The sequence below is a fragment of the Rhinopithecus roxellana genome, chromosome 17 (assembly GCF_007565055.1).
Source record: "Rhinopithecus roxellana isolate Shanxi Qingling chromosome 17, ASM756505v1, whole genome shotgun sequence".
NCBI classification, from domain to species: Eukaryota; Metazoa; Chordata; class Mammalia; order Primates; family Cercopithecidae; genus Rhinopithecus; species Rhinopithecus roxellana.
The window spans coordinates 23,579,329-23,599,698 of record NC_044565.1 but is presented as its reverse complement, the minus strand read 5'-3'; the positions used below and the strand labels follow the sequence as shown (position 1 = coordinate 23,599,698).

The 20,370-nt window shown below is 44.5% G+C and overlaps 1 protein-coding gene across 1 annotated transcript; it reads right to left on the bottom strand.

Annotated features, from left to right (window-relative positions):
* Positions 1-1,296: 1,296 nt before the first annotated feature.
* Positions 1,297-20,238, bottom strand: PCYOX1 (prenylcysteine oxidase 1). The gene is made up of 6 exons (XM_010361896.2): positions 20,055-20,238; positions 18,779-18,985; positions 16,962-17,136; positions 3,550-3,761; positions 3,056-3,208; positions 1,297-2,339 (listed from the first exon to the last, which is right to left on the bottom strand). Exons 1-6 carry the CDS (start codon positions 20,170-20,172, stop codon positions 1,681-1,683), a joined length of 1,524 nt encoding a protein of 507 aa, XP_010360198.1. The 5' UTR covers positions 20,173-20,238; the 3' UTR covers positions 1,297-1,680.
* Between the last annotated feature and the right edge of the window lie 132 nt (positions 20,239-20,370).

Here is a 20,370-nt window from a genome sequence, read left to right as displayed (position 1 = left end):
TTGTTCTGTTCTACCAGTGTCTTGACAGTTAATCATGATCTTTGTACAGTAGATGCAGAACTAGTTCTCAAGTTTGGCTGCATGTTAGTTACCATTTGGATGCTTTAAAACCCTACAGGTGGCCGGGCGCGGTGGCTCAAGCCTGTAATCCCAGCACTTTGGGAGGCCGAGCCGGGCGGATCATGAGGTCAAGAGATCGAGACCATCCTGGCTAATACGGTGAAACCCCGTCTCTACTAAAAAATACAAAAAACTAGCCGGGCGACGAGGCGGGCGCCTGTAGTCCCAGCTACTCGGGAGGCTGAGGCAGGAGAATGGCGTGAACCCGGGAGGCGGAGCTTGCAGTGAGCTGAGAGCCGGCCACTGCACTCCAGCCTGGGCGGCAGAGCAAGACTCCGTCTCAAAAAAAAAAAAAAAAAACCCTACAGGTGATTCCAATGTGCAGCCAAGGTTGAGAGCCACTGTCTTAAGATTTCAGCAACCAATTTCTCACCCAGAATGCTACAGTAACTGAAACACTTAACTCTTTGGACATATGCTGGACTTGGTTAACTCTGGTGTCATTCCAAGTATTCTGTTCTAGCGCCAACTGTTAGGCTGTCTGTGCTTCTTATCAAGATTACTTCTAAAGTTGTAAGAGAAAGATCCTTGCAAAATGGATCTGCTTTGATACAGATTGGGTTTCTTAGGACTTCTAAGGCACTAAAACCCCTTTGTAGGCATTTTCACACCCACATTTATGATTCTCAACCCTGGGTGCACATTAGAAACTTTAAAAAGCTACAATGCTAAGGTCCTATCCTCAATCTTTGAATCTGAATCTCTGGTTACGGGGGTCTCTCCGTATTTTTAAAAGCTCCTGAAATGAGGATTTAATAATAGAATGCCAGTTTCTTAATTCAGTAGCCCATATTTGTTTTTCATTTTACTTGAGATTTTTGTTTAACATCTTCAAGTTACATTACTAAGACTTCTAAATTTCACCCCTAATCAAATCAAGACAGAAGAATCAAAAGACAACATTCTGAAAGTCAAGGCTTTAGGCATGGGCACATATACTTCAAACAGGTATGAAATTACTGAGTCAGGCATAAGACACCAGCTCCCATAAATTTTATCTGACTGAAGATTACATCTAGCTGTAAAGTTCAAAAGGACTACTCCCCAACTAAGACGTCTTTAAGTTCTCCCTCAGGTACTCACCTTAAAATGTTCTACAATTTTGATCAAAATCCAGGGCCCCACCCCAGACCTACTGAATCAGAATCTTCAAGAGAGGAGCTTAAGAATCCATATGGTTTAACAAACTTCAGGTGATTATTTTTATTTACTTTTTTTTTGAGATGGAGTTTTGCTCTTGTTGCTCATGCTGGAGTGCAATGGCGCAATCAGCTCACTGCAACCGCCACCTCCTAACTCCAGGTGATTCTTATTATCAGACAAGTTTAAGAAAAACTCCTAATGGATAGTAAAAGAATACTTTGAGATGGCATAAGTGCAATAGCTATACCTTCACACTTAATGAGAACTGTGTGTTTTCCTATGACCAGCAGGGATTACTTTTATTAAACAATGATAATGGCAAATTATCTGGTTCAAAATCATCTCTGCTCAGATTTTATTCTTTTTTTGCCACTGATAGTCATTTGGAACTAGGAGGGGAAAAAAGAGTGTGTCACTTCATAGCTCAGTTTTCAGTTTCTCATATAAGCCATCCTGGTCAATCATGTCTGTGTGCCCATTCCAGCGGTGATAGGCAAGAAGTGCAGCATTGTGAGCTGCAATGGCACTCATCTCCATGGCACTTGCTGCACACTCTATGCCACTGAGGTAATAAAGTCGATCATGGAGAATGATAGAGGGGCATTTCTCTGGGGGCTTATAGTGAGGATATGCAAGCCATGGCTTCTTCACAGCATAATCATAGGACAGAAAGAGCTTTAAAATTTGTGCTTTAGTTAGAGTTTCTTGGGAAAAGATCTTCCAAACATATGTTCCATCTGTTGATGGCTCAGGATATTCCTTTTCTCTCACAGAGGACACAATCCCAATACTGTTAATGAACAAATCTGAATTATCAGTGGTTAAAACTGTACTAAGGCCAAATTTATCTATGGGTCTAGAGCTAAAGATAGATGTATTCAATTCCCCCTTAACTAAAGTTGTCACTATATGTTGGTAATATTGATGGAATTCCTCAATTGGAGGGTCAAAGTTGAGAAAAGTAATGTTAGACATTTTTCGATTCAATGGAGTGGCCACCAAGACGATGTCATAGAAGTCTGAATGAGTCTCAGTTCCAATTTGGTAGACCACTTCATACATCTTTGTTGGATTTCCTAGAGGAAATAAGGCATTTATTTGTTCAGTGTTTTTAACATATTTTCTAAAAATAATTCTATACCTTCTTCATAATTTCTCTATAATTCTAAAGAATTGAAGAAGTTATATCCCTTAAGATAGCTGTCCCTTGCATTTTTATTACATTGAGGCCAATTTCTTACTCAGAATGTCAATAAGTACAAAATACAGAATTTTTACTTTTGAAGATTAGATTATTTTTCAAATCCAAGGAGTCACGCCACTGCACTTAACTACATTGGGGAATATTTCTTTTTTTTTTTTTTTTCTTTTTAGATGGAGTCTCGCTCTGTCACCCAGGCTAGACTGCAGTGGTGTGATCTTGGCCCACTGCAACCTCTGCCTCCCGGGTTCATGTGATTCTCCTGCCTCAGCCTCCCGAGTAGCGGGATTACAGGCGCCCACCACCAAGCCCAGCTAATTTTTTGTATTTTTAGTAGAGACAGGGTTTAACCATGTTGGCCAGGCTAGTCTCGAACTCCTGACCTCAGGTGATCCATCCTCCTTGGCCTCCCAAAGTACAGGGATTACAGGCGTGAGCCACTGTGCCCAGCCCATTGGGGAATATTTCTATATGGCACAATATATACAATTTTAAGTTTCATCATTTTAGAACTGAGTAAGAGATGACAGAAGACAGCAATCATTTTCTGCAGGGGAAATCAGGAACAATAAGACAGAAATTCAAGCTTACCTGTGTGCTTGGTCTTTGTTTTCTCCTCTATGTACATTACTGAGCCAGATATAAGATTGCTTTTGGATGCCTGCAGGAGCCCTGAGCAAACAAGTTTATTGCCACCTTCTACTGCCCAAAGGCCAGAATCAGAACAGGACAGTGACACTGCCCCTGTCAACAGGAAGAAAAAATGTGTTTTAATTCTGACTTTTAAGAGGCTCTCTACCCACTCTCCCTTCCCAATTACATGTTCTACTCTAAATGTCTCTAGACATTGCTAAATGGCCCCTGGGAGCAAAATCTCCCCCAATGAAGAATCACTGAACTAATGAAAGCTAAAGACCCTCTGCCCCTAAAAATCAACGTCTATATAAGCACAATTTTGCCAACAATGTCTGAGGTTCACAGAGAAAAGTAGCCTCCGATCCATGGCGTAAAGTCTGGAACCACCATAGCATCAAGTAAGCCCCTTTGTGAACTCATGTCCACCACTGTTCCAAGCCCTGGCTTACCCACAAAGGCATTGATGTCCGTGCTTTGGCCATAATTGACCCTCATAACAGGAGCAATCATTTCATTGAGGAATTTCTCAGAGAAGCCGGCCTTTTGCAAGGTTTCAAGAAGTGTTCGATTAAGCAGTCCAAGGAAGTCATCTCCTCCTAGAGCATGAAGTAATTTTTCAACACTACTGAAGGCATAGTCATGAGATTGGTAGCGGTAGATCCTTTTTTAGAAAAAGAGAAATTTCCATTAAATACCAAACAAGATGTGGGGAAGGGGATGTATAAAGAAGGGAAATGGCGTCATAAGATCAAACTGACATCTGAGTGCAGTGGCTCATGCCTGTAATCCCCACACTTTGGGAGGGAGAGGTGGGCGGATCACCTGAGGTCAGGAGTTCAAGACCAGCCTGGCCAACATGGCAAAACCCCATCTTTACTAAAAGTACAAAAATTAACCGGGCATAGTGGTGTGTGCCTGTGGTCCCAGCTACTGGGTAGGCTGAGGCAGGAGGACTGCTTGAGCCCCGGAGTTCAAGGCTGCAGTGAACTGTGATCATGCTGCTGCACACCAGCCTGGGCCAGACAGTGAGACTGTCTCTTAAAAAAAAAAAAAAGAAAGAAAAGAAAAAAAAAGAAAAGACTAAGGAAGAAAGAAAGAAGAAAAAGGAAAAATAAAAAGTAGAAGTAAGGCCAGGCGCGGTGGCTCATGCTTGTAATCCCAGCACTTTGGGAGGCCGAGGCAGGCAGATCACTAGGTCAGGAGTTCGAGGCCAGCCTGACCAACATGGTGAAACCCCATCTCTACTAAAACTGCAAAAATTAGCTGGGCGTGGTGGCGCACACCTGTAATCACAGCTATTCAGGAGGCTGAGGCAGGAGAATCGCTTGAACCCGGGAGGCAGAGGTTGCAGTGAGCCAAGATGACACCACTGCATTCCAGCCCGGGTGACAGAGCAAGACTCCATCTCAAAAAAAAAAAAAAAAGAAGTAAAAGACTTTGTCTAAAGGTCACATGGCAAGTATAAGGCTCAATCACAACTTGCCCTGCTCTCTTGCCCTTGCACAGCTCTGCTCTCAGTCACCCACACATGCACAGTCTCCACTGGAGCACATGTGACCCATTCACTGGTCTCTAAATATCCTTACATGTTGTATCCCCACCAGTGCACAAGCTCTTCTCTCCAACCTGAATACACTTCCCATTCCTAACCATGGAACATCTGTTCTTCCTTAACAGAATGTGAATCCCACATTCTCTGAAAAGTCTTGCTCAGCTTCCCAGTCCACAGTTATATCATCTCTAAAAGCCTCTTAAAACAGCACCAGTGCCACTCATTCAACAAGTAGATGCTTTCTATTATTTATTTTTTAGAAAAGATCACTTGACCAAAAACAAAAAGAAAAATATCACCCAATATTTCTCTCCATTTTATGGATTTAAAACAACATTCACATAAATTAGTACATTCAGTAATTCCAACACAATTTTTCACATTGCAAATGGTACAAAGACAGAAAATGGGCTTAAATTTGGGATAAGTAATAAGGGGCTTATCTCTTATTCCCTTAAGGGGCTTACAGTTAGGGATAAGTAATAAGGCACATGCAGAGATAAGTATAAGAAAATAAGAAATTAAGAGCCAAGGAAAGATCCCTATCACTATCATGGGAGGGAAACTTTCACATCAAGGTTCTTCTCTCAAAATGAACTATATTTTTTTTACAGAACAAGGGACAGTATTATAACCATTTCAGTATTACCTACTAAAAGCATACTAAAAGCAGTATAAGTGTAAAAATGTTAAATACATTTTTATTGGAAAAATTGATTAGGTATCTATGCCAAAACTGAGAAACTAAAATAACACCTTCTAACCACAGCATTTGGGTCCCAGTCTTTAGGAGACTGGAAAAAGTAGGATGGAAACACTGAATTCTTCAGAAAAATAATAGCCTGGATATCTCATATCCAAAGAAGAGTGATCTTTGGCTAATGGTCAACAATGAGAAAACAGCAGTCAATTAAATAAGCTACTAATGATGCTATAAGAAACATATTCCCCACCTGCTCCTGCCAGAGCTGCAACCTCACTCAAGCAAGTCTCCTTAGAGGGGGGTGAGATGAAACTATATACACAATATAAACAGAGAGCACTCTAATTGTTTCATGATACAACTAACTGCATTTGAATAAATACACTGCTGGGTGTGGTGGCTCATGCCTGTAATCCTAAAACTTTGGGAGGCAAAGTGGGGCGGCATCACTTGAGGTCAGTAGTTGGAGACCGCCTAGCCGACATGGTGAAACCCCATCTCTACTAAAAATGCAAAAATTATCCAGGCGTGGTGGTGCATGACTGTAATCCCAGCTACTCAGGAGGCTGAGGCATGAGAATTGCTTGACCCAGGAGACAGAGGTTGCAGTGACTCAAGATCACACCACTGCACTCCACCGTGGGTGACACAGCAAGACTCCATCTCAAAAAAATAATAACAATAAATGAAAAAATAGAATAAATACTACTAAAAAACAGCACCCAGGTGAGGTAGCATGTACCTGTAGTCACGGCTACTCAAGAGGGTGAGGTGGGAGGATCACTTAAGCCCAGGGGCACAAGGCTGTAGTACATTATGGTTGCACCTGTGAACAGCGAGCCAACACACTTCAGCCTGGGTGACAGAGTAAGACAGGAGGATACCTTGAGGCCAGGAGTTCAAGACTATACACAAAATATAAAAATTAGCCAGGCACAGTGGTTCACGCCTGTAATCCCAGCATTTTGGGAGGCTGAGGTGGGCAGATCGCTTGAGGTCAGCAGTTTGAGACCAGCCTGGCCAACACAGCAAAACCCCATCTCTACTAAAAATACCAAAATTAGCTGGGCATGGTGGCACATGCCTGTAATACCAGCTACTTGGGAGGCTGAGGCAGGAGAATCGCTTGAACCTGGCAGGCAGAGGTTGCAGTGAGCTGAGATCATGCCACTGCACTCTAGCCTGGATGACAGAGTGAAACTCCGTCTCAAAAAAATATATGTATTAAAAATTAAAAATTACCCAGGCATGGTGAGGCATGCCTGCAGTCCCAGCTACTCAGGAAGCTGAGGCACGAGGATCACTTCAGCCCTCGTGGTTGAGGCTGCAGTGAGCTGTGATCACGCCACTGCACTCCATCCAGCCTGGGCAACAGAGTGAGACCTTGTCTTAAAAAAACAAAAACAAAAACAAAAAATAATAATAATTGTTAAAAATATATAACTGGGGCCAGGCACAGTGGCTCATGCCTGTAATCCCAGCACTTTGGGAGGTGAAGGCAGGTGGATCACCTGAGGTCGGGAGTTCGAGACCAGCCTGACCAACATGGAGAAACCCTGTCTCTATTAAAAATACAAAATTAGCCGGGCATGGTGGCGCATGCCTGTAATCCCAGCTACTCAGCAGGCTGAGGGAGGAGAATTGCTTGAACCTGGGAGATGGAGGTTGCAGTGAGTCGAGATCGCACTATTGCACTCCAGCCTGGGCGACAAGAGCAAAACTCTTGCCTCAAAAAATATATATATATAAATATATATATTTTATATATAGAATATATGTTTTATGTTATAACATTACATATATATTATATATCATATATATCATATATAATATATATCATATAATATATAAATATATTTATATATTTTATTTTATATATTATACATTTTTATATATTTTATATTTTATATATATTATATATGTTTTATATATTATATATAAAATCTTGTAGTTTCTGCTAGTCTGTTTGCTGAAACAGCTTTTTTTCATTTCAGATTACACTTGTATAACCCCTGATATTTATTTATTTATTCATTCATTCATTCATTCATTTATTCATTCAATAAATGTTGTGGAGCATCAACTCTCAGGCACTATTCTAGGTACTGAGGATACAGAGGCCAACATGAGAAAAAAAAAATCCTGCCCTCATGCATCTTAGGTTCTAGTTGGAGAAACAGTTAACAGGTTGGAGGATGGAAGTGTTAAGGAGAAAAATAAGGCCAGACACAGTGGATGACGCCTGTAACCCCAGCACTATGGGAGGCTGAGGCAGGTGGATCACCTGGAGGTCAGGAGTTCAAGACCAGCCTGGCCAACATGGTGAAACCCCATCTCTACTAAAAATACAAAAAAATTAGCCTGGCATGGTGGTGCACACCTGTAATCCTAGCTACTCAGGAGACTGAGGCATGAGAATCGCTTGAACCCGGGAAGCGGAAGATGCAGTGAGCCGAGATCGTGCCACTGCACTCCAGCCTGGGCAACAGAGAGAGACTCCGTCTCAAAGGAAAAAAAAAAAAAAGGAGAAAATAGGTCTGAAAGGAAGACTAGAAATGCATGGGGGTAGAAGGGTTGAAATTCTAAATAAGACAGTCCAAAAACAAGAGTGGTCAGTAAAAGCCTCACTGAGAAGGTGATATAGAGCAAAGACCTGAAGGAGATGAGGATGCAAACCAGGCAAACACCTGGGGGAAAATATTTCAGGTAGTGGTAAAAGCAATGCAAAGGTCACATGACAGAGGCTTGCCTGGCACATTCAAGAAATAATGAAGCAAGAGCAGCTGAAGCAGAGTGATCTGGGAGAACAGTGGGTGGTACAGCCAGAAATGTTACTGGGGAGAGGAAACTTCCAGAATGGCAGAGGAAGGACCTCTGGAAATCTGCTCCTCCATAAAAGCTATGAGAATACTGCCAAAAATGATCAACATTGACTCTTTCAAAGCACTGCAGATAAACCAAAGCCTTTCCAAGTCCAAGGAGTATTTATTTAAGAAAAATGTCTGGCCAGGCATGGTGGCTCACGCCTGTAATCCCAGCACTTTGGGAGGCTGAGGCAGGTGGATCACTTGAGGTCAGGAGTTCGAGACCAGCCTGCCCAACATGGTGAAACACCATCTGCACCAAAAATATAAAAAATCAGCCAGGTGTGGTGGTACACTCCTGTAATCCCAGCTATTCAGGAGGCTGAGGCAGGAGAATCGCTTGAACCCAGGAGATGGAGGTTGCAGCGAGCCAAGATCGCGCCATTGCACTCCAGCCTGGGCGACAAGAGGGAGACTCCGTCGAAAGAAAGAGAAAGAGAGAGAGAGGAAAAAAAAATAAAATAAAAAATAAAACCAGCACACTTTCAACTGCAATGTGAAACCAGCAAGCTAGAAGCCACTGGAAAGAACTCAACAAGTTTGTAGCTCCCAAAAAGCACTATCCTCAGAGAACTGTCAATATTTGACCTATCTGGCAGCTCCCAAAAAGCTCTATCCTGAGGGCTTGTCTTTATTCGACCTGATTCAGAGTTCACTCTATGCAACAACCCCATCCTGAGGGCACGTGTCCATGTGTCAAAAAAAAAAAAAAAAAATCTGTGACAATTGTTTAACATCACAGACGCCGGAGGCTATGATATCAATTGAGGCTAAAAGAGGCTGACGAAAAAAACTTTTAAAAAAAGGCCAGGTGCAGTGGCTCCCCACCTGTAATCCCAGCACACTGGGAGGCACAGGCTGGAGGATCACTTGAGGTCAGGAGTTCGAGACCAGCCTGGCCATCATGGCGAAAACCCATCTCTACTAAAAACACAAAAAATTAGCCAGGTGTGGTGGTGCATGCCTGTAGTCCCAGCTACACAGGAGGCTGAGGCACAAGAATTGCTTGAACCCAGGAGGCAGAGGTTGCAGTGAGCCAATATAGTGCCATTGCACTCCAGCCTGGGCGACAGAGCGAGACTCCGTCTCAAAAAAAAAAACAAAAACAAAAAAAAAATTAGCTGGGCATGGTAATGCACATCTGCAGTCCCAGCCACTCAGGGGGCCTGAGGTTGGAGAACTGCTTGAGCCCAGGAGCCAGAAGTTGCTGTAAATGTACTGCACTCCAGCCTGGGCAACAGAGTAAAACCCCATCTGGAAATAAAAAAATAACAGACATACAGATCGTTGGAACAAATAAGAAAACCCAGAAATAAACCTTCATGAATATGATCAAATGATCTTGACAGAACTGAAATACATAATTCAACAATAATGGAGACTTCAATATCCCATTTTCAATAATGGACAGTTACTGAAATGACAACAGTGTATTAGTTCGCCAGGACTGCCATAACACAGTACCAGAGACTGGATGGCTTAAACAAAAGAAGCTTTATTTCTTACAGTTCTGTAGGCCAAAATTCCAAGATCAAGGTGTGAGTACGTTCAGTTTCTTCTGAGGCCTATTTCCTTGGCTTGCAGATGGCCACCTTCTTGCTGTGTCCTCACATGGTCTTTGTATGTTTCTTCTGTGTCCTAATCTTTTTTTATTTTTTGGGACAGAGTTTCACTCTTGTTGCCCAGGCTGGAGTGCAATGGCGCAATCCTGGCTCACTGCAACCTCCACCTCCCAGGTTCAAGTGATTATCTTGCCTCAGCCTTCCTGAGTAGCTGGGATTACAAGCATGCCCCACCACACCCAGCTAATTTTTTGTATTTTTAGTAGAGAAGGGGTTTTGCCATATTGGTCAGGCTGGTCTCGAACTCACAACCTCAGGTGATTCGCCCACCTTGGCCTCCCTTCTGTGTCCTAATCTTAAGGACACCCATCAAATTGTTTTAGGGTCTACCCTAATGACCTCATTTTAACTCAATCACATATTTAAAGGCCCTATCTACATATGCAGTCACATTCTGAGTACTGGATGGCTAGTGTTTCAACCTATGAAATTTGGGGAAAATAAATTTAAAAATAAGGGACGGGAGTACAGAATCCTTCTCAGTCACAAAACAGATTTTGGCTATAAATCTCTATCAATGAAATAGAGAGCCACTGAAGGTTTCTGAGCAGTGGAGTGATGTAATGAGCCTTAGATTTTAAAGAACTACTTTGGCTGCTAACCCGAGAACAAATGGTAGCAATATAACAGTAATGGCAGATGATTTAGGAGGTGTATTGGTTTTCCACTGCTGCTGTAACAAATTACCACAAACTTAGTGGCTTAAAACAACACAAATTTATAATCTTACGGTTCTGTAAGTTAGAAGACCAAAGTCAGTCTCTCTAGGCTAAAATCAAGGTGTGCACAAGGCTGGTTCCTTCTAGAAGCTCTGAGGGAAGACTGTTTGTCTTTTCCAGCCTCTACAGGCCACCTGCATTCCTTGGTTCGTGGATGCACACCCCTTCCTAGCATCACTCCGATCTCTTCCTTCCATCATCACATCTCCTACTACCCACCCTGATCCTCCTCCTGCCTCTCTAAGGACCCTTGTGATTATATTGGGCCCTCCTGGATAATCCAGAGTAATCTACCCATCCTTAACCATATCTGCAAAGTCTCTTTTACCTCAAAAGGTAACACATTCACAGGTTCCAGGGATTAAGACATAGACATCTTGTGGCAGGGGGCAGGGGAGAGGATTATTCAGCCTATAACAGAAGGCTACTCTAGCAATCCAGACAAGAAACAGTGGTGGTGACTTGGAACAAAGTGGTAGCAGTAATCCTGGAGAGAAGTAGTGGAATTCTGGACATATTTTAAAGGCTGATAGAATTCAAGATAGAGTGGGTTTGGGAAATGAAAGAACAAAAACTGACTCAAAAATCTGGTAGGAGTAACTGGAAGGAAGAAAGGGTGTTTATAAAGCCTTTCCCTGTAAGTCCTACCAGTCTCAGATCAAGAAGTGTTAAGGATCTTACAAGTCCCCAGAAATGCACTAACCTGAGAGAGAAGAATAAGCTTTAACCTAGTCTACAAGCCAAGATATCTCAACAGGAAGCCATCAGTGGACCAGAGATTTCAATTCCACAAACACCTGAGTAAACATCTACTACATTCTAGTTACTGTGCATAGTATAGAACACAAGTACATGCTATGCACCATATAATAAGGGATGTTTGAAAAGAAAGATGAATGTTGAAGTATTAAGGAAATGCCTTGTTGAAAAATGAGATAAGAGGTTGGACTCGGGAGTAAAGAATGGCATCCGGCTGAGCACGGTGGCTCACACCTGTAATCCTAACACTTTGGGAGGCCAAGGTGGGAGGATCACTTGAGCCCAGGAGTTCAAGATCAGCTTGGGCAACATGGCAACACCCTGTCTCTACAAAAATTTAAAAAATTAGCCAAGCACTGATGGCACATGCCTATAGTACCAGCTGAGGCTGGAAGATGACTTGAGACCAGGAAGTCAAAGCTGCAGTGAGCTGTGATTGCACCACTGTACTCCAGCCTGGGTGACAGAGCAAGACTTGGTCTCAAAAAAAAAAAAATTAGTAAGAATGGCATCCAACCAGAGCAACTACATAAATGTATGTGCAGAACTGGAAATTAAGCTAGCTAGTGCCAATGTCAGGGGCTGCAGGATTTCCACCCAAGTACCTCCAACAGCAGAGAATGAATGAATGCATTATTTTCGAGTATCGCCTACCACAAGCTTGAGCCCTCTTTTGAGTGTCATGGTTTACTACTGTTACATAGGTCTTTTTCCACCCTGTGTATACTTTGAAATGGAGGTGCAAAATGAAAATGTGACTCCACAAGGCTGGTCAACAAACCCCCTGAAGGTTTCTGCAGAAGATCACACAAGCTACTTTTGAGAGTACTAACTGTACTCTCATATATATATAAGGATCACCTGAGCCCAGGAGATGGGGTTTCACCAAGTTGGCCAGGCTGGTCTCAAACTCCTGACCTCAAGTGGTCCACCCACCTCAGCCTCCCAAAGTGCTGGAATTACAAGCGTGAGCCACTGCGCCCAGCTGAGAACTACTGTTTTAATTGAAATGGAGGGTAACTGGTTCCAAGTTCCTCTTTGGTAAGCTCTGTGACTTCTAATCCTGGTTTTTGTGACATTCCAGAGTATTTCTAACATGGGGTGATATTAAAAATATTTAAGTGGTACACATGAAACAGAAAGCACACTGGCTGTGGAAGTGGAACTAAACCAAGGCTTCCTGCTGAGGGAAGGAAAGAGGGTTCTTTGGGTAGGGGAGATGCCTCCCCACTAAAGGAAGCAACAGTTTCACCACTCCAGCAGTATTTCACTACTGTTTTTTATTTGATTTTTCTTTTTTAGAGACAGGGTCTCGCTCTGTTGCCCAGGCTAGAGTACAGTGGCACAATCGTAGTTCACTATAACCTCGAACTCCTAAGCTCAAGCAATCCTCCCACCTCAGCTTCCTGAGTAGCTGGAACCACAGGTACAGCACCATGCCCAGCTAATTTTTTTATGTTTGTTTATGTTTGTTTTCTGTGGGGTTTTTTTGTTTGTTTGTTTTTTGTTTTTGAGACAGAGTTTCACTCTTGTTGCCCAGGCTGGAGTGCAATGGCACATTCTCAGCTCCCTGCAACCTCCACCTCTTGGGTTCTAGTGATTCTCCTGACTCAGCCTCCCAAATAGCTGGGATTACAGGCGCCCGCCACCACACTCGGCTAATTTTTTGTATTTTCAGTAGAGACGGGGTTTCACCATGTTGGCCAAGCTGGTCTCGAACTCCCGACCTCAGGTGATTGACCCACCTCGGCCTCCCAAAGTGCTGGGATTACAAGTATGAGCCACCATGCCCAGCCTGTTTTTTGTGTTTTTTTTCAGATGGAGTCTCACTCTGTCATCCAGGTTAGAGTGCCGTGGCATGATCATAGCTCACGGCAGCCTCAACCTCCCAGTCTCAAGTGATCCTCCCACCATAGCCTTCCAGGTAGCTGGGACCACAAGCACGTGCCACCACACTTGACTAATTTTTTTTTATTTTTTTGTAGAGACAAGGTTTGGCCATGTTGCCCAGGCTGGTATCCAACTCCTGGCCTCAAGTGATCCTCCCACTTCAGCCTTCAAAAGTGCTGGGATTACAGGCATGAGCCACAGCACTTGCCCATATTTCACTACTTTTAACAACTAGGTACATATTGGCTGAATAGCAACAACCTCTCCAACTATCTCATAGGATTTGATAAAATTATCAAACAAGATTACATAATCTTGATTTATTGAAATAAACAGAAACGTATAATGCAATATTAGCAACATAAAAGTCAGTGCCATATAATCAAATATTTAAAATGGGGTTAATTCCATGAAATTTGTAAATTGTCTTTTTTTTTTTTTTTTTTTTGAGACAAGTCTCGCCCTGTCACCCAGGCTGGAGTGCAATGAGATCTCAGCTCACTGCAAACTCTGCCTCCGGGGTTCAAGCGATTCTCCTGCCTCAGCCTCCCAAGTAGCTGGGATTACAGGTGTGCACCTCCACGCCCTGCTAATTTTTGTATTTTTAGTAGAGATGGGGTTTCACCATGTTGGCCAAGCTGGTCTCAAACTGCTGACCTCGTGATCTACCCACCTCGGCCTCCCAAAGTGCTGGGATTACAGACGTGAGCCACCATGCCCTGCCCGTAAATTGTTTTTTAAAGTCAAAAACAGTATAACCGATATATCCCCCCACTGGTTCTTTTTCCCAGTTTTGTAATACCTTGAATTCACTACAAAAGTGATTTCTTAGGCCAGGTGCGGTGGCTCACGCCTGTAATCCCAGCGGTGGCTCACGCCTGTAATCCCAGCACTTTAGGAGACCAAGGCGGGTGGATCAATTGAGGCCAGGAGTTCAAGACCAGCCTGGCCAACATGGTAAAACCCCATCTCTACTAAAAATGCAAAAATTATCTGGGTATGGTACACATGCCTGTAATCCCAGCTACTCAGGAGGCTGAGGCAGGAGGATCACTTGGACCCGGGAGGCAGAGGTTGCAGTGAACCGAGATTGCGCCATCGTACTCCAGCCTGGGCAGCAGAGTGAAACTCGTCTCAAAAAAAAAAAAAAAAAAAGCAATTTCTTAATTTCTCAAAGGGCAATTCTGTACATGTCAAGCAAGCCACAGATAAGAAAAACGAGGCTGGGAGCAGGAGCTCACGCCCGTAATCCCAACACTTTGGGAAGCCCAGATGAGTGGAACATTCGAGCCCAGGAATTCAAGACCAGCCTGGGCAACATGGCCAAACTTCCTCTCTACAAAAAAAATACAAAAAATTAGCCAGATTTGGTGGCACGTGCCTGCAGTCCCAGCTACATGGAGGCTAAGGTAGAAGGATCACCCGAGCCCAGGAAGTCCAGGCTGCAGTGGACCATGATCACACTACTGCACTCCAGCCTGGGTGAGAGTGAAACCTGTGTCAAAAAAAAAAAAAAAAAAGAGGGCCGAGCATGGTGGCTCACGCCTGCAATCCCAGCACTTTGGGAAGCCGAGACAGGTGGATCATGAGGTCAGGAGTTCAAGACCAGCCTGGCTAATACTGTGAAACCCCATCTCTATTAAAAATACAAAAAATTAGCCAGGCATGGTGGTATGCGCCTGTAATCCCAGCTACTCAGGAGGCTGAGGCAGGAGAATCACTTGAACCCGGGAGGCGGAGGTTGCAGTGAGCCGAGATCCCACCACTGCACTCCAGCCTGTGCAACAAAGTGAGACTCCATCTCAAAAAAAAAAAAAGAAAGAAAGAAAAGAAAAACGATACACACAAGCAGGGCTGATGCCATCGGAACTTGATCTGCCTGCTGAGTATGCAGTACCATGCCACCCACCTTCTATAAAGTGACTGGCTGTCTCTATGCAAATTCTATATGTTTCCTTAGTTGTATCTTGCCTGTCTCTCCACTAGAATATATATTCTTTGAGGACAAGGACATGTTGTAGGTCCTATATTCTCAACATAGAACAATGCCTGGCACCTAACAGGCACTCAATATTGGGTGAATGAATGAATGGCTATTTAAAAACCACATGCACTGTAGCTGGACTTAAGGTACCCATGGGTAAGGCAATTAAGGAACTGACCTAACAATGATGTTGAGAAAGAAAACCCAAACTAACATAAGTTAGAGAAACCAGGTATATCCTGCTTAACTCTTTTTTTTTTTTTTTTTTTTTTTTTGAAACAGAGTCTGGCTCTGTCCCCTGGGTTAGAGTGCAATGGCACGATCTCGGCTCACTGCAACCGCAACCTCTGCCTCCCGGGTTCAAGCAATTCTCCTGCCTCAGGCTCACAAGTAGCTGGGATTACAGGCATGCACCACCACACTGGCTAATTTTTTATATTTTTTGTAGAGACAGGGTTTCACTGTGTTGGTAAGGCTGGTCTCAAACTCCTGACCTCAGGTGATCCACCAGCCTCAGCCCTGTTTAACTCATATTTGTCCTGTTCAATACCTGGTCATATGATATGTTTTTGGGTGTTTTTGTTTTTTGTTTTTTTTTTTTCCCTCAAGATGGAGTCTTGCTCTGTCACCCAGGCTGGAGTGTAATGGCGTGATACTGGCCTCCAGTATCTACAACTATAAACCAGCATAAAAATTAGCATGTGCCAGCCATGCACAGTGGCTCACACCTGTAATCCCAACACTGGGAGGCTGAGGCGGGCGAATCACGAGGTCAGGAGATGGAGACCATCCTGGCTAACACAGTGAAACCCCATCTCTACTAAAAATATGAAAAATTAGCCAGGCGCAGTGGCAGGCACCTGTAATCCCAGCTACTGTGGAGTCTGAGGCAGGAGAATCACTTGAACCGGGGAGGCGGAGGTTGCAGTGAGCCAAGATGGCGCCACTGCACTCCAGCCCGGGAAACAGAGCAAAACTCTGTCTCAAAAAAAAACAAAAACTAGCACATGCCAACAGCTTTAAAAAAAACAGATTGTACCCTTCAAAATTAGACTGGCTATTTTATGTTACTCTTCCTGATTACCAAAGCGATGCATATTCACACACATAAAAAAATAGTTTAAATATAGAAAAGCATAAGGACGAAAAGGAAGCACCTGAATTCTTACTACCCAGAACAGTGCTAGAATGTAAATTCTTGGAATATGGAACTTTTACTCTACTTCAGGCTGTTGGTTCACTGAAAACATGTCACTATTAAAGCCCATTTAAGTTTTCTGATCCTTTCTACAAGCTCTTACACACATTATCTCATTCATATACACAATGACCAGCACAGCATAGAGATTAAGAGTGAAGACTCTAAAGCCAGACTGCCTGGGTGGCAACTCCAGCTATACCACTTACTATGTGGGTGAACTTGCCTCTTAAAACCTCTCTGCACCACCACCTTCTGCATCTGTTTAAAGAAGCTAAAAACAGTACCTACCTGAGTAAGCTGTCATAAGAATTCAAGGCATCTAACAGCATCTGGCAACACTAAAAAAACATTTGCAAAATACACTTCGGAAGCAAAAATAAACCAACCTTTCAATTTCCAAGCAAATAGTCTGCATGGTTTCTACAAAACATTTTGCCTAACAATGTTATAAACAGGCCTTGCAGTGAGGTAGCAAATGCTTACAAGAAATTATAATTCCTGACGTTCATCAAGTTTAATTTAACCTAAATTAAAAGATCTTAGGTTAAATGGAAGGAAAAAAATTACCTCATGAACTTGTCTAACACGTCCTCTACCCACATGTGCATACGGAGGGACTGAAATCCATAGCGCCAAACTAATTTAATCACGTTAATTATGAACCAGTTGCTCTCCTCAAATACCAGAGCCTCTCCATTATATATCCCCAGTAGGCCACCAGAGGCCTGAACAGTAGAGAGACCTGCAAAAACATAAAGCACAGCTAAGTCAGTGGTGTCTATGCTGACCAAATGAAAGAACGTAATCTGAGTGAATTTGGGGCTTCCCTCAGTTCTCAGGAGACACATAAAGGAGCTCTATCTTTGGAACAGTGTGAAACACTATACTTTCACTACACTGTCCAAAAGCAGATGTGCTAGGCGATGGGTCAGATGATCATGTAAATATTAATATATCAAAAGTAGATATATTTTTACCTGGCTATTTTTTAGTCTAAAAAAACTGGATAGTCAAAGGAAAAAAGCCAGAGTAGCAACTGAATTCAATTTAAAAACAAAGATGTCAGACATGTATCTTCATGGCATAATTTGTTCTGGGTATACCTTTGCCCTCGTGGAGGAAGCAGAGGCAGCATCTCCAGAGGATGTGGAAGGCAGCTGAGGGGAAAGAGGCACTTCCATTCCTGTGAGAATCCTATTTTGCAAAACTGGATATTTCAGATAACTGGAGGGAAGCCAAAGTTATGAAATACTCTCTGCCGAAAGGGCCTACAGTGGCCTGTCAGACTTTCCCCATGACCTATCCAGCTCCTCTGCTGTCAGGGCAGCAGTTGCATGTCCCAAGTTCTAGGCACATGTCTGCATCCACAGCTGTGTGAGTGAGTTTGTTTTGTTTGTGGTGGTTTGTTTTGACAGGGTCTCACTTTGTTGCCCAGGCTAGAGTGCAGTGGCACAATCAAGGCTCACTGCAGCTTCTATCTCCCAGGCTCACAGGATCCTCCTGCCTCTGCCTCCCAAGTAGCTGGGACTACAGGTTTATGCCATCACACCAGGCTAATTTTTTTATTTTTAGTAAAGACAGGGTCTCACTACGTTGCCCAGACTGCTTTCTAACTCCTGGGCACAAGCGATCCTCTGCCTCGGCCTCCCAAAGTGCTGGGATTACAGGCATGAGCCACTGACTCCGGCCATCGCCATATGTGAGTGACTTTGAGCCAGACACTTCAAGACTCTGGGTCTCATTTACTCAGCTGCAAAATGATCACAATGAGGTGACTATCTCCAAACCTTCTCTGATTCTTTAACACAAGTTTAAGAAGTTTAAGAACAGACAACAGAAGCCGGGCTCACCCCTATAATCCCAGCACTTTGGGAGGCCAAGGCAGGCAGATCACCTGAGGTCAGGAGTTCAAGACCAGCCGGGCCAACATGGTGAAACCCCATCTCTACTGAAAATACAAAAATTAGCCGGGCATGGTGGCGGCCACCTGTAATCCCAGCTACTGGGGAGGCTAAGGCAGGAGAATCACTTGAACCCGGGAGGCAGAGGTTGCAGTGAGCCGAGATCGCACCATTGCACTCCAGCCTGGGCGACAAGAGCGAAACTCCGTCTCAAAAGAAAAAAAAAAAGACAATGGCAGCCATTCCCACCCCCACCCCATGGCTGTAATTCCAGATAACTAGTGATACAGATAACTAGTGTCCCATTACAGCAGAACTGCTCCTAACTAAGGCAGTACCAACTAACGAGAAATTGAGGAAAACAGTTTTACCAACGTCTCTGTAAGGCAATTAACAAGGCAGAAGTTTCAGTTCTCCATCTGATAAAAATATCCGGGGATGTCATACAGTAATCTGGTGAGCTCCAAGACCAAAATTACATACCCAGGTCTTTGACAAAACGCTTCATGTGCAGATTTAAAGGATGGATGACAGAACCTCCTGCCTCATATTCTTGCCCCTGCACCATCATGGTAGCCAGGCGGCCCCCGACCTCTTCTCTTTCAAACAGGTCTATCTTCACATCTTTCCCAAATTTCTGCCGCAGGTAATAGGCTGCTGAAGTGCCACCAATTCCGGCTCCAATAATCGCTATGAGGGAAAAAAACAGAAGATTATTTTTTCCCCTTTTACCAGCTCTGTGAGTTCTTTTGTTTTTGAAAGACCATGAATAGCGGAGGTTGTTACTCAAAACTATTACCAACAATTCGGTGGAGGAAGAGTGACACCTGCAGCAAAGGTCTAACTCCCTGAATCTGGACAGACACTGCCCCCAGACAAAAGCAGTAGATTAATTAACATATTGACATTAATTCGATTTTTTTTCCAGAAGCTCAAAGATTCTCACAGGTCTTTATGGAGGAATCAAGGGGCCTGCACACCCTTCTTGTTGCCCAACTCACGGGCACATTAGAGGTCGACCTTTCCAGCACGTATTTTTAATAAAGTGACGGCCATTTATGCCTAGCTTTGTTGTATCTAAATTCAATGTAGAGAAGTTAATGATATCGAAGAACACAACTTTAAAGGAGGGCGGGAGGGAGACAGGAAGCAAAAAGCCAAGGCTCCTGACACTGGAAAGAGAATATAGATTCTTTCTGTGGCTATGTTAGTCCTAGGCAGAGAAATTGCGCAAGCCAGGCGCCTCTGAGAGCAGGCCGACCTCAGCAAAGCGGAGCTGGGGGAAGGGGGTTCAGCCTCCCAAGGGAAGCAGACAGGGTCAGCTTGTTTTCACTCCTCCCTGTGCTGTCTGCGTGAGCCTGCAATCTGGCCGAGCGCCCCAGGTCGAGCCAGAACACTGGACTCTTCACCGTCAGTGTTCAAAGGGAAGATAGAAAGAGGAACCTAGGCCTCCAAGGAGCCCCAGGCCTAGGAGACAGGAGCTACAGGTACGCTAGGCGCCTGCCTGCCCTCCCGCCCGTCCCCGTCCTCTCCCATTCCTCAAGTGGGCACCTCTCCACGCCCGGGAATGCACAGTCCTATTCCGAGCAGAGCCGAAAGCCGCCCTGAGATGTGAATGGGGGAAAGCGCGACCTGCGCGGCTGACTCGGCCTGCACCGCTGGCCTGCGTCGCGGCTGTGGGATCTGGGCGCACTGCGCAGCGGCCGCCTGGCGCGGGGCGCGCTAAAGCTCCCTCCCGCGCCTCCACCTTCTCGCCTACCGATTTTATCTGGCGGGGCACGCAGCTCGGCGCCATCGTGGCATCCGCAGCTGCACAGCAGCAGCCACAACCCCAGCAACCAGACTGGCTCCGCGACGGCGCGCCCCATGGCCTCCATAAGCGCTGCAGCTAGCCCCGAGAACCCCGCAGTCCTCCCACAGCTGCGCGGCTGCGCGCTCCGCCCAGCCCCGCCCCCAAGCCGCCCAGCCCCTGCGAGCCCCGCCCAGGTCCTGCGAGCCCCGCCCCGACCCCGCTCAGGCGCCTCGCCCTGCAAGTCCCCTTAGTCCTCCTGCAGGAGCTCCCTGCTCTGGGCTAT